The sequence below is a fragment of the Phyllobates terribilis genome, unplaced genomic scaffold (assembly GCF_046119375.1).
Source record: "Phyllobates terribilis strain yellow unplaced genomic scaffold, ASM4611937v1 Scaffold_5__5_contigs__length_657084704, whole genome shotgun sequence".
NCBI classification, from domain to species: Eukaryota; Metazoa; Chordata; class Amphibia; order Anura; family Dendrobatidae; genus Phyllobates; species Phyllobates terribilis.
In genome coordinates this window covers 574,249,800-574,263,608 of record NW_027362765.1, presented here as the reverse complement: position 1 = coordinate 574,263,608, position 13,809 = coordinate 574,249,800, and the positions used below count along the sequence as shown (strand labels likewise).

The 13,809-nt window shown below is 49.4% G+C and overlaps 1 protein-coding gene across 1 annotated transcript in view; it reads right to left on the bottom strand.

Annotated features, from left to right (window-relative positions):
• LOC141271666 (poly(ADP-ribose) glycohydrolase-like) overlaps positions 1-13,809 on the bottom strand; it is a 527,289-nt gene that overhangs the window by 283,869 nt on the left and 229,611 nt on the right. Inside the window, exons 9-10 of the mRNA XM_073681706.1 lie at positions 12,632-12,711; positions 12,477-12,537 (exon numbers count right to left, since the gene is read on the bottom strand). Coding sequence (XP_073537807.1) covers positions 12,477-12,537; positions 12,632-12,711 — 141 coding nt within the window. The remainder of the gene's footprint in view (positions 1-12,476; positions 12,538-12,631; positions 12,712-13,809) is intronic.

Below are 13,809 nucleotides of genomic sequence, written 5' to 3'. Positions count from 1 at the left end.
CAAATACTATGGGACACCCACTCCCCAATAATGGGACTTATGTTTGTAATATGCTGTACTGCATGGCTCTTGTAAGTGGCATTGCAAGTTGCTCCATCCTAATTTTTTGCAGCTTTTGCTTGGAAAGCATAAGCAAATACCATGGGACACCCACTCCCCAATAATGGGACTTATGTTTGTAATATGCTGTACTGCATAGCTCTTGTAAGGGGCATTGCAAGTTGCTCCGTCCTAATTTTTGGCAGCTTTTGCTTGGAAAGCATAAGCAAATACTATGGGAGACCCACTCCCCAATAATGGGACTTATGTTTGTAATATGCAGTACTGCATGGCTCTTGTAAGGGGCATTGCAAGTTGCTCCATCCTAAGTTTTGGCAGCTTTTGCTTGGAAAGCATAAGCAAATACTATGGGACACCCACTCCCCAATAATGGGACTTATGTTTGTAATATGCTGTACTGCATGGCTCTTGTAAGGGGCATTGCAAGTTGCTCCGTCCTAATTTTTGGCAGCTTTTGCTTGGAAAGCATATGCAAATACTATGGGACACCCACTGCCCAATAATGGGACTTATGTTTGTAATATGCTGTACTGCATGGCTCTTGTAAGGGGCATTGCAAGTTGCTCCGTCCTAATTTTTGGCAGCTTTTGCTTGCAGGCATAAGCAAATACTATGGGAGACCAACTCCCCAATAATGGGAGTTATGTTTGTAATATGCTGTACTGCATGGCTCTTGTAAGGGGCATTGCAAGTTGCTCCGTCCTAATTTTTGGCAGCTTTTGCTTGGAAAGCATAAGCAAATACTATGGGAGACCCACTACCCAATAATGGGACTTATGTTTGTAATATGCTGTACTGCATGGCTCTTGTAAGGGGCATTGCAAGTTGCTCCGTCCTAATTTTTGGCAGCTTTTGCTTGGAAAGCATAAGCAAATACTATGGGACACCCACTCCCCAATAATGGGACTTATGTTTGTAATATGCTGTACTGCATGTGACGCGCCCCCTGGGCCGTGTGTACACGTGTGTGGGATACCCGGTGCCGGGTCTCTGGGGTCTGTAGTCTCCGTGGTGGTGACCCGGTCCTGTGGCTCAGGCTGGTCAAACCAGTGGCAGTCTTTCTTAGGTTTTGAGGTTAATTGTCCGACTGCGCCACCCGTGGATTGCGGTCAGGGAGTACCACCGCTGCGAGGCAGACCGCTGAGGCTGGTGTTGTGTGCGCAGCAGAGAATGGGATAACTCCCCACGGGAGGAGTATAGCCTCAGGGCAGTGAGTGTGGATGATGGGGGTGATGGTGCACGAGCGCAGCAGGAACGACTCAGAGTCTTTGCAGTGCAGTTCAGGGTCTTTACTGATGATTATAAGGTAGACCCTCCCGGGAGTACTGGCTAGCATAAGAGGCCTGGTCAGTCTGTGAGCAAGCAGGAGTTCCCCTGGCCAGATGGAGTTGTAGGCCTCCCCGTCTGTCTGCACTCTTCCTGGCTACCTTGCTGTAAGCGGGTAGAATTAGCCCACGTCCCTGAGTGTACCGTGTAGTGCTCACCCGTATGGCTGGTGACTTGGGGCCTTTTGTTAGCCTCTTCTCCACGACGGCGGTGCTGGTCCCTTGCTTGTGACTGAGCCTCCGGGCTTCTATGGCCAGAGGACCTGAAATCCCCTGCCGGCTGGTTTCTGCTGCTGGATATATAAGTCCTCACAGCCTCGGACTCCTGTGTCCGGTTCCTATTGTCTTCTGCCAGGGCAAGCTCTGCTCAGCTTCCAGACCCTGGTCTTTAGCTCCTAGCTCCTACAGAGCTCCTTCCTGTTACTTTCCCTTGCTCTCACTCTGACTCTGACTGTTCTCTGTTCTCTGACTCACTCAACCCCACCGCAGATCCAGTTTATAAGGGCAGAATTCTCCCCTCCCAGGACTGGGGCAGGAGGATGTTGCATGTTTAAGGGACCCTGACCAGGAAACCTCCCACTTGCTCTCCGACGTAATATCTCTATTACTGTGGTGACCAGACCCCTGGGGTGCCACACATGGCTCTTGTAAGGGGCATTGCAGTTCCTCATAATTTTTGGAAAGCCTTCCATTCACTGCTTAGGCCAACAGTGCACAGGAGACCCAGTTGCTATAAATGGAAAAAAAGGTTTAGTTAACGCCCTCTGACCTCCATGTCATTTCCAAGGGGCATTGGAGTGCCTCGAAATTTTTGGTAGGCATTGCACTCACTGTATGCCCTATAACTGTGTAGCCGAACTGCTCCTTTTGTTACAGAAACATATCCTACAAGACATATCTGGTTGACTGGCCTGATATTGATGTGAATGGTCCCTGTTCCTCCTGCTCTTTCTCCTTTGCCACTACCTCATCCATCATTTATCACCTGAAGCTTTGTTTTAACGGGAGTCATAGAACTTGGATAGTAGCAGGAAAACATCCAGCAATCCTCGGAGGAGGTAGGATATGCGCCAAAACGCTGACCACCTCAGGCGTAGCCGCTACTACATACATGCGCTTGCATTACAGCAAAACAAAGCAGATGCTAACTTCTATCATCCTCATCATGCTCCTCACCTTGGCACTCTCAACTCCCCTGATGGAGAAGCCAGGGCCCACCGGAGGAGTCTGATAGTCCGGTGGGCTAGGCCAATGCTGCCCTAAAGCAGGCCAGGCTAAGAAAAGTGTGGGAAAGGTTACCGGGACAAATAGGGGTGGCTGGGGACTGAGTATGGACACCCGGCCACCCCCTGGAGGCTGGGGAGCAAGCCAGGACACCCGGCCACCAGGCAGCTGGGGACTGAGTATGGATACCAGGCCGCCGACACAGCCATGGCGTGGTGGCCAGATTCCACCTCCACATGCCTAAAAGGCCCAATTTAAAGTACAAGCAAGCAGTATGGTATTGCAGCCTGGGGGTGGGTGGGTGGCAGGCTGCATACTTGCGCTTGCATTGCAAGGAATGGGAGAGGTACAATTGAACACTGCCCTGGGACAAGGACATGAATGGGGATAGTTGCAAGTCTGCAACGACAGGTGCAAGGTGGGAGGCATCTTCGCATGTACCATGAACAGGGGTTTGGCATGCACACACTACAGCGGAATAGGCTCTCCTTCCCACTAAATGCACTGGGGAGGGCACAGGCAATGTTTTGGTATATGCGCTTAATCTTATGTATAAGGCACACCAGGACAAATAGGGGCGGCTGGGGACTGAGTATGGATACCTCGCTGCCGAAGCAGCCATGAGGTAGTGGCCAGCTTCGGCCTCCTCCAAACTAAAAGGCCCCATTTCAAGTGCAAGCTAGCAGTATTGAATTGCAGTCTGGGGGTGGGTGGGTGGCAGGCTGCACACTTACACTTGCATTAAAAGAAAACATAGCAGATGCTAACTTCTGTCATCATCATCATGCTCCTCACCTTGGCACGCTCAACTCCACCGATGGAGAAGTCAGGGCCCACCGGAGGAGTCTGGTTCTCTGGTGGGCTCGTCCAATGCTGCCTAAAGCAGGCCGGGCTAAGAAAAGTGTGTGGGGGGATGTTCCAAGGAGAAATAGGGGCGGCTGGGGACCGTTTATGGACACCCGGCTGCCCCCAGGCGGCTGGGGACTGTGTGTGGACACCCGGCCGCGGGGCGGCTGGGGACCGAGTATGGACACCCGGCCGCCGGGCAGCTGGGGACTGAGTATGGATTCCAGGCCGCCAACACAGCCATGACGTGGTGGCCAGATTCTGCCTCCACATGCCTAAAAGGCCCAATTTCAAGTTCAAGCAAGCAAACAGTATGGTATTGCAGCCTGGGGGTGGGTGGGTGGCAGGCTGCATACTTGCGCTTGCATTGCAAGGAATGGGGGAGGTACAATTGAACACTGCCCTGGGACTAGAACTTGCATGGGGATAGTTGCAAGTCAGCATCTTCTGATGCGGCAAGGATCACTTATGATGGGCACACTTTTAGACAGTGACCTGGGAGTCAGAGATGCTTCCAGGGGTCTTCCCCATGCTGTTCCCATGTCTTTTCAGCACTTTGTGCATGTGCCACACAGCACATGGCCAGATAAGGTTGTAAAATGTTAAAATGACATTTCCCGGTGAATGCATTTGTCATAGTTGAAAGCAATACAAAAGTGCAAAAACGCATAAAAAATGCTACTTGTGAACATAGCCGAAGGTGTGGAGGAGTATTTTTGTTTTTGGTCATTTATTTTAACTTATACACAAGTCTTTTCCCTGGAAAGGATGTTCCTTAACATATTTCACAGGAAAAAAGTTTCACTTTCGTTTTTGAACGTTTTATTGTGAGCCCGTAAAAGTGGCTTAATACCTCTGACCACGTTGTTGACAGCAGTGACCTGGGGGTCAGAAATGCTTCCTGGGGCAATCCCCATGCTGTCCCCATGTCATTTGAGCACTGTCACTATCGTTTTGGGCACATGTTAGGCTTTTAAAAGACTGCCGGGGGTGCCACCGCAAAAATGCTCGAGTCTCCCATAGACTAACATTGGGCTCGTTGCTCGGGTCGAGCACCCGAGTATCACGGCGAGCTCGGCCCGAGCTTCGAGCACCCGAGCATTTTAGTGCTCGCTCAACACTAATCATTACTCATAGATGGCCACCAAGAGAGTCTGGAAATAGCTTTCTGCGTAGCTGTGACTCCAGAGTGACCACTCAAGACAGAATCATGAAACAAGCATAATCTTAAGAGCATAGGCACAAATAGCTTGGACCCTGGAATGGCGGACAAGGCCAACAACTGTGTTTACAGATCTCCGCTTCCAACGCAGAGGATACAAGAGAAGCCACAATGCACTTAGGAAGAATGGAGGATGGAGATTCTGGAAGTGAAACTGAATCAAGACTGAGTGACAATGCGTCAGCCTTCACATTCTTAGACCCCAAACTGAATGTGATAGAGAACTTGAATCTAGAGAAAAATAAGGACCATCGGGTCTGTCTAGGAATTAACCATCTAGCTCAGGAGTGGGAAATTAATTTTCCTGAGGGTCCACATGAGAGACTGACTGTTGTGGAGGGCCGAACCAAGAGGCTGAAATTAATTCTGTTCAATATTAATATTAACATATTAATTCTAATTATATTAATAATGATATTAATATTAATAGTATCCCTTAATATTGAGCTGAATTAAGTATGCATCCCTCTATATACCATTTGAGCCCGCATACAGCCCCTTCTATAATTCGTATGAGCCCCACACAGCCCCTTATGTACCGTAAGAACCCCCACACAGCCTCCCCATGTCCAGCATGAGCCCCACACAGCCTCCCCATGTCCAGCATGAGCCTCATACAGCCTCCCAAAGTCCAGCATGAGCCTCACACAGCCTCCCAATGTCCAGCATGAGCTTCACACAGCCTCCCAATGTCCAGCATGAGCCTCACACAGCCTCCCCATGTCCAGCATGAGCCTCACACAGCCTCCCCATGTCCAGCATGAGCCCCACACAGCCTCCCCATATCCAGCATGAGCCCCACACAGCCTCCCAGTGTCCAGCATGAGAGCCCCACACAACCTCCCCATGCCCAGCAGCATGAGAGCCCCATAGCCTCCCCATGCCTAGCAGCATGAGAGCCCCATGCCCAGCAGCATGAGAACCCCATAGCCTCCCTATGTTCAGCATGAGAACCCAGTAGCCTAACCCATGTTCAGCATGAGAGCCCCACCCAGCATGAGCCCCACACATCCTGCCCATGTCCAGCATGAGCCCCACACAGCCTCCCCATGTCCAGCATGAGCCCCACACAGCCTCCCCATGCCCAGCATGAGCCCCACACAGCCTCCCCATGCCCAGCATAAGCCCCACACAGCCTCCACATGCCCAGCATGAGCCCCACACAGCCTCCACATGCCCAGCATGAGCCCCACACAGCCTCTACATTCCCAGCATGAGAGCCCCACACAGCCTCCACATGCCTAGCATGAGAGCCCCACACAGCCTCCACATGCCTAGCATGAGAGCCCCACACAGCCTCCCCATGCCCAGCATGAGAACCCCACACAGCCTCCACATGCCTAGCATGAGTGCCCCACACTGCCTCCACATGCCTAGCATGAGAGCCCCACACTGCCCCCACATGCCTAGCATTAGAGACCCACACTGCCTCCACATGCCTAGCATGAGAGCCCCACACTGCCTCCACATGCCTAGCATGAGAGCCCCACACTGCCTACACATGCCTAGCATGAGAGCCCCACACTGCCTCCACATGCCTAGCATGAGAGCCCCACACTGCTTCCACATGCCCAACATAAGAGCCCCACATAGACCTCCCATGTCCAGCATAAGAGCTCCATAGCCTCCCCATGCCCAGCAGAATAAGAACCCCATAGCCTCCCCATGCCCAGCAGCATTAGATCCCCATAGTCTCCCCATGCCCAGCAGCATGAGATCCCCATAGTCTCCCCATGCCCAGCAGCATAAGAACCCCATAGCCTCCCAATGTCCAGCATGAGTGCCCCACACTGCCTTTCCATGCCCAGCATGAGAGCCCTACACAGCCTCTCCATACCCACCATGAGAGCCTCACATAGCCTCCTATGTCCAGCATGAGAGCTCCATAGCCTCCCCATGCCCTGCAGCATGAGAGTCCCGTAGTCTTCCCATGCCCAGCAGCACAAGAACCCCATAACCTCCCCATGCCCAGCAGCATGAGAGCCCCATAGCCTCCCCATGCCCAGCAGCATGAGAGCCCCATAGCTTCCCCATGCCCAGCAGCATGAGAGTCCCGTAGTCTTCCCATGCCCAGCAGCACAAGAACCCCATAACCTCCCCATACTCTGCAGCATGAGAACCCCATAGTCTCCCCATGCCCAGCAGCATGGGATGCCCATAGTCTCCCCATGCCCAGCAGAATGAGAAACCCATAGCCTCCTCATGTCCAGCATGGGAGCCCCACACAGTCTCCCCATGTCCAACATGAGAGCCTCGCCACCGCCTCCCCATGTCCAGCATGAGAGCCCCATAGCCTCTTCATGTTCAGCATGAGTGCCCCACACTGCCTTCCCATGCCCAGCATAAGAGCCCCACACAGTCTCTCCATGCCCAGCATGAGAGCCTCACATAGCCTCCCATGTCCAGCATGAGAGCTCCATAGCCTCCCCATGCCCAGCAGCATGAGAGCCCCATAGCCTTCCCATGCCCAGCAGCATAAGAACCCCATAACCTCCCCATGGCCAGCAGCATGAGAACCCCATAGTCTCCCCATGCCCAGCAGCATGAGATGCCCATAGTCTCCCCATGCCCAGCAGCATGAGAAACCCATAGCCTCCTCATGTCCAGCATGAGAGCCCCACACAGCCTCCCCATGTTTAACATGAGAGCCTCGCACAGCCTCCCCATGTCCAGCATGAGAGCCCCATAGCCTCTTCATGTCCAGCATGAGAACCCCCACATAGCCTTCCCATTTCCAGCATGAGAGCCCCACACAGCCTCCCCATGTCCAGCATGAGAGCCCCACACAGCCTCCCCATGCCCAGCATGAGAGCCCCACACAGCCTCCCCATGTCCAGCATGAGAGCCCCACACAGCCTCCCCATGCCCAGCATGAGAGCCCCACACAGCCTCCCCATGCCCAGCATGAGAACCCCACATAGCCTCCCCATGCCCAGCAACACGAGAGCCCCACACAACCTTCCCTTGTCCAGTATGAGAGCACCACATAGCCTCCCCATGTCCAGTATGAGAGCACCACTTAGCCTCCCAATGCCCAGTAGCATGAGAGCACCACATAGCCTCCCAATGCCCAGTAGCATGAGAGCCTCATAGCCTCTCCATGTCCAGCAGCATGAGAGCCCCATAGCCTCTCCATGCCCAGCAGCATGAGATCCCTATAGCCTCCCCATGCCCAGCAGCCTGAGAGCCCCATATCCTCCCCATGCCCAGCATGAGAGCCCCACAAAGCCTCCCCATGTCCAGCCAAGCATACCATACACATGAGAAAAAACACCACATACTCACCTGGCTCCCGTTCCTCAAGCGCTCTCACTCTGCCTCTGCTCTCTCCGATGCACTGACTGTCCATAGTGCACAGCTAAAGCGATGAAATGACGTCATCACATCATCTGTTTCCCACTCTGATGATTGGTGGAAGAAGGGGCCGGCGGCCCCTCCTCCAGCAATGCATTCACTGCAGATGCAGATAGCGGAGATAACAGACACAGCGGGTGGGCAGTCAGGCACGGTGTGTTTTTAGCCTCTCTGCGGTCTCGGTCCACGAGCCGGTCTGGAACAGCCAGACGTGGCTTGGCAGCTGCGAGACATGCAGGGATTTTCTGACAAACAGGCAATCCCTGCATGTGTTGCGGCTGTCTAACAGCCATGAATCATGCAGCCGCGGTGACGCAAACATATTTTCCGAGTACGCCAAAGATACTCAGGTTAGGGCTCTAGCGTGCTCGGATAACCCCTTATCCGAGCACGTTCAAGCAACTCTAGCTGGGACTCATCCCCTGACCCTGCAACTTTAACTGTGGTGATCCTAGGCGCTGGCATTCCTTAGCCAGATCCTGCATAATCTCAGTCGAATTCACCACCTGGTCCAGGACGTGTGAACAGGCTCCAAAAAAAACGTATACAGTCAGTTGTAATGTGACGCTAAGTCGTGAGACAGGGTAGTCAGGAGGTCTGAGGTCAGATAAGAGGAGGGCTCGTACTACAGAGGGGTGAGACAAAGGCATGGTCAGGTAACAATCCAGGGTCAAATGCCAGGAAGGTACATCAAAACCAGGAAGTACAACAAACGGATAGTCAGAGGCCAAATCTGGGGTCAGATACCTGAAGTCAGAGAGTGTAAAAGCAGAAGGCATAATCCACAAGAGTAGTCATCAACAAAATCAAAATTCAGACACAGAATAAGGATGCACACCTAACTATAGCAAATCTACAACTGATACTGGACTGCTCACAGCAAGCCAGTTAAATACCCTGCAAATCATTTGAGGACAGGAGGCACCTGAGGAAACGCCTGCAGGCTAAAAAAGATTGAACAGCAGGGTGGTCAATCAAAATGCTGAGAGCTCAGCATGCCCCATGATCAGATTGGATGACTGGACTGTCACTCACAAAACCGACAGTTTAACACACCACAGATCACATAGGGCGGCTGAGAAGCTACTTACAATGTTCCTAGGCTAAAGTCAGATATGAAACTCCTGGAGAAAACCTCACAGGCCAGATTGGATGGCTGGGCAGTCACTCACAATACTGACAGCCCAGCATATCCCTGATTCTATAGGGCTGGCTGAGCTGTCACTCACAGCGTCACTAGGACACCGTGAGTGGTGGAATCGTGTCATTCTCCCTATACAAAAAATTCCTATATCGGCTTTATTTTACCTTATTTTCTGTGACGTTTCAAACAGGACATCATAGGAGGATATCCTAGCCCTGCAGACACTTCCTGCAGTCACTTATCACTTCTTATACCACCGCCCCATGATGATGTCCCGAATCAATAACAATTATAGAGGCTGTGGGAGAGATTAGCGCTATGTCGTCACACTTCTTCTGTTACAGCCAGCTTGTTTCTCTCAAACAGTACATCATTGGGACAGTGATAGAAGAAGTGTGAGTGACAGCAGTGCCGCTCCACAGCTTCTATCATCACCCTGAAATGTATCGTTATCAGGGGCAGCACTAGTGTCACTTACCCTGCTTCTATCACCCCCCCCTGATAATGTCCTGTTCCAGGGATTGTGATAAAAGCTGTGGGGAAGTGACTGCAGCATCATCCTCCTGTGACGTTCCATTGTAGACTCACCTCAAACTAAATTTCTCAGAAAGTTAAGTTAAAAAAAAAATCACATGTAGAGATTAGCTGTATAGGGAGAAGTGTAGGGTATTTTATAATAAAGCAAATTACAAAAGTGTCTGGGGGTTAAAGATAGATATTTATAAAGGACATTTTAGATATTGGAAAACTCCTTTAAAATAATTATTAAATAACTGGGCAACTTCTTTTTAAATACAGTAATTCACTTTGTAAAATAAAAATCACATATATTCACATTCTGAAGCAGTCGGCACCGGTTCTCCTGCAGCTTGCATGAAATTGTTATGTCCCGTAAGCCCTGCAGCTAATTAGCAGCCACTATTTGGTTGCTGCAGCAACCTAATTGTGACCAATTATTGGCAGCTGGGCTCACAGTACAAAATGTCACATAAGCCACAGGAGATTCGGTGCCAATGTTGCTGGTGCAGAATGTGAGTATATGCTGGGACAACCCCTTTAAACATTTATTGGCCCTGATTCCTTAAGACTGGAGTTACGTACCCCTGTCTTAATGAGGGCTGTCAGGGATTATGCGCGCACACGATCCCGATTACTCACTATGTAGTTATCAGTAAGAGAGCAGTGAGCATATGGCGTACATACCTCTGAATTCCAATGCATGGAATATGTGTATATGCCCCTGTACGATCACTGCTAACTTCACGATAACCCAATTAAGATCATTAGCTGCCACCATCAATCAGATTTAAATATTCAAATACAAGACAGGCCTGATTGGACGCCTGCTTTCTGGTAGCGTATATGGCTTCAGGGGAGGAACGATTACAAAATAGAAGAAACAGAACTATTACATTTTATATTTAATCCAAAGGGAGGCAGTGTTTATGAAAAATATACAAAAGATTTTACGAAGGGAGACAAAACAATACATATACAGTTACACAAAATAAAAAGGATTAATAGAAAACTTACCAGACCGATCGCAGAGACGATTCAGTTTAGCTGGTGGGAAGCACTCCAATTGATTTGGCCGTTATGAAACGTGACCCCTGCTTACACATAAATATGTATCTCCCGGCATGAGTATAGATCTAGGCTCAGCTGGATCTTTTATGCTGAAGAGTGGCCCTGCCCACACACTCCCCTGTGATGACCTCACATGGGCTGGTCTCAGCCCTTATTAAATCTCTAACTTCCGTGATAACTTCTCGCTGGTTGATCGCAGAAGTTAGCAAGTGACATCATATTTTTATTGCAAATTTACCTTTCTTTAGAGACCAGACATGACCTAGCTGCTGTCTGTTATTTTTGTGCTCTTGCATTATAGCTCATCAGCAGGGCGTACAGATACGGAAAAATATGCGTTTTGTTCCTTAGCTAACCCTGACACTAAAAATATGTGTCCCATTGCGATCGGAATAATAGAACTTCCGATATTCCATATTTCATGTCGGTGCCTACGAGACTGCAGATTCCTCATATGTGCAAATGGAAAAGTCCTGGCTATTTGTCACGGGTGTGTCAAAAGTGACAGACAGTCGCCCTGCAGTGGGTTGCAGGAGATCTCTACATTTGGCATTGCAAACATCTTCTTTGAGGCTGTCTCTACCTTCCTCTGGCTAATTAACACCCTGGCCTGGGTGTATAAATACCTGCTGTATTCCAGAGAGAGGTGCCGGTGATATTCATTACTCCTTGTGAAGGCTTGAGCAAGAGCAGTACTTCTTCCTCTCTGGTATTGGGGACATGTGCGCAGTTGTCTGGAGTCGTCTAAAGCTAAGCAACTCCCCTTTGTTTGTCCCTCCCTTGTTGTCTTTAGTGTCAGTGGGGATCGACTAGTGCTCATCTCCTCCCTTCCCTAGCCTTAGCCAAAGGCTAGGGAAAGACTGGGCGAGGAACGCGTGCGGCGATTGGTGAAGAGCCAATATAGGGACATTAGGGGAGACAGGGTGATATTTTATCAGCCAGGAGGTCTCCACTCCCCCCTTTCCCCAGAGTCTGGGCTTCCTTTTCTTCTTCCCTTTGTGTTGCACTAAGTCTTTCCCACACCTTGCGTGACATTATTGTGCGGAGTGAGGTCGATTTCTTTTGAAGCCTAACCAGCGGTTTCCTTGTTTACTCAGGTGTCTGTTCATCACCCATGTCTCTCCATTTGGTATGGTAATTAGCCTGGATAATTGAGTTTGCCACCTGTTGTGTGTACTGCTATTTGCATAGAGCCAGCTGTCTAGATTGTGAGCTCTTGCTCCTTTGACAAAGGGTATAGAGGATGTGGGGGGAGAGGGATTTCAGAGGGAGAGATTTGTAATATTTTTCAATATTTCCTGACAAGGGCCATGCAGGAATAAGATACGCCAAATTTAATAAGTGGTGCATGCCACAAAATTAATTTGGCACATCTTATTAGTAGTGTGCTTCAGGAGAAACATTTCTGGTTTAAGAAACGTCGGAACTATTGATAAATTTGACATCGCAGAAAATTTTGCCACTTTCTAAAGACTTTTAGGCCAGTATTCTAGCAAAAACACTTTGATGAATCGCACCTCTGTCTTTTTCATAGGACACTTCACTATTGTTTCTTCCAGTTTTTCAGTGAAAGTTTTCTAACCAGTGCTCATTTGCTATGTGTTATGCACCTGTGATAGGAATAGGAGGTTCATCTTCTACAGGATGGATCTAATAGTCAATGCAGCTTCTAAGCAGCAAACCATGACAAAATATAAAGAGGAAATCTACTCACTTCTCCCAGTCTGGAAACCGGGTAATGCACTGCCGTGTAAATGTCACTAGACCAGTGGGTGCTGAAACAGAAAAAAATGGTAATCTTACAAACTTCAGTAACTTGGGGGGAAAAAAAAACAAAAATAAAAACAAAGCTGCTTGTGTCAAACTCACGTTTTTCTGTTACTCTTCGGAGATAACAGAACAGTGTTTTCAATTTTTCTGCTTTACTTGGATTCCTTCCTTCAAATAACCTGAAGTAAAAAGGTTTGAATTACTATAATGAGCACTTGTCACTCAGGTGCATGTCACTCATCATAGACAAACTGTAATACCCTTTCTGCAGGGACGTACATACTATCAATGCAACCTATGCAGCCTTATAGGGGCCTAAGAGGTAAGGGAGCCACGTCTACCTCCAAAGCAGTAATTTTGCATTGTGATGAGTTGGGGGACTGCCGAGGGCCCAATATTGTTCTTGCACAGGGGCAATCTTCTATCTGTGTCCACCACTGCCTTTATGCCTACTTGGATGAGCACATACTGTATACTGATTAGTTTTCAAAATATGTGAATGGGATTTTGAAGAAATATGCAAAATTAGCAATGAGTATCTGCGAAAACTTTGCAGTGTGTGAATCCACCCATAAGCGGGTTTTCCAGGCTGGGATGAAAGTCTATAGTCACTCTATGTGACTGCAGACTTGTGAATCCTCACAGTGGGCCCTGCACGTTGTCAGGATTTTCCAGTGATGGCTACGAGAGAGGGCGGCCATGTGACAGCAAGTATGCAATTTGCATGCATGTGGCCACATGCCGACTAGACATGTGCTGCCTCGCTCAATATAAGTGAATTCATACTTATATATCATTCATACATTCATTGCATACTTGTGGTCACATTGTCACTTGTTGCGGTGAGGTAGCCGTGGATCCGGTACTCGTCTCTTATGCCCCGGCACGTTACATGAAGGTGGGGGTCCTGATGGGTTTGTGCACTTCATCTAAAGGGGCGCTATGCCATTGCTGGCTGCATTATGCCATTGACTTTGGCTGGCCAGGACCAGATGTTGAACAGTTCAATGAGGGAGACCACCAGTCAAAAATCAACAGTCTTTTACTCAACATTATCTTGGTGGGAACTAGGTATAATAGATAGTGGGTGCATAACTTCACATACGTTTCTTTAACAATACGGAGCATCTTCACACAGAGTCTCTCTACCTCTTCAAGTTTACTTGTTCCTGCCTTGTTTTTCTGTCCTCTCCACCACCCAGCACACTATTACTGTCCTGGTAGTGAGAGTCCTATTCTAAACTCGAGGTTCTGAGTCCTCTTCCCTCTTAAGGGAA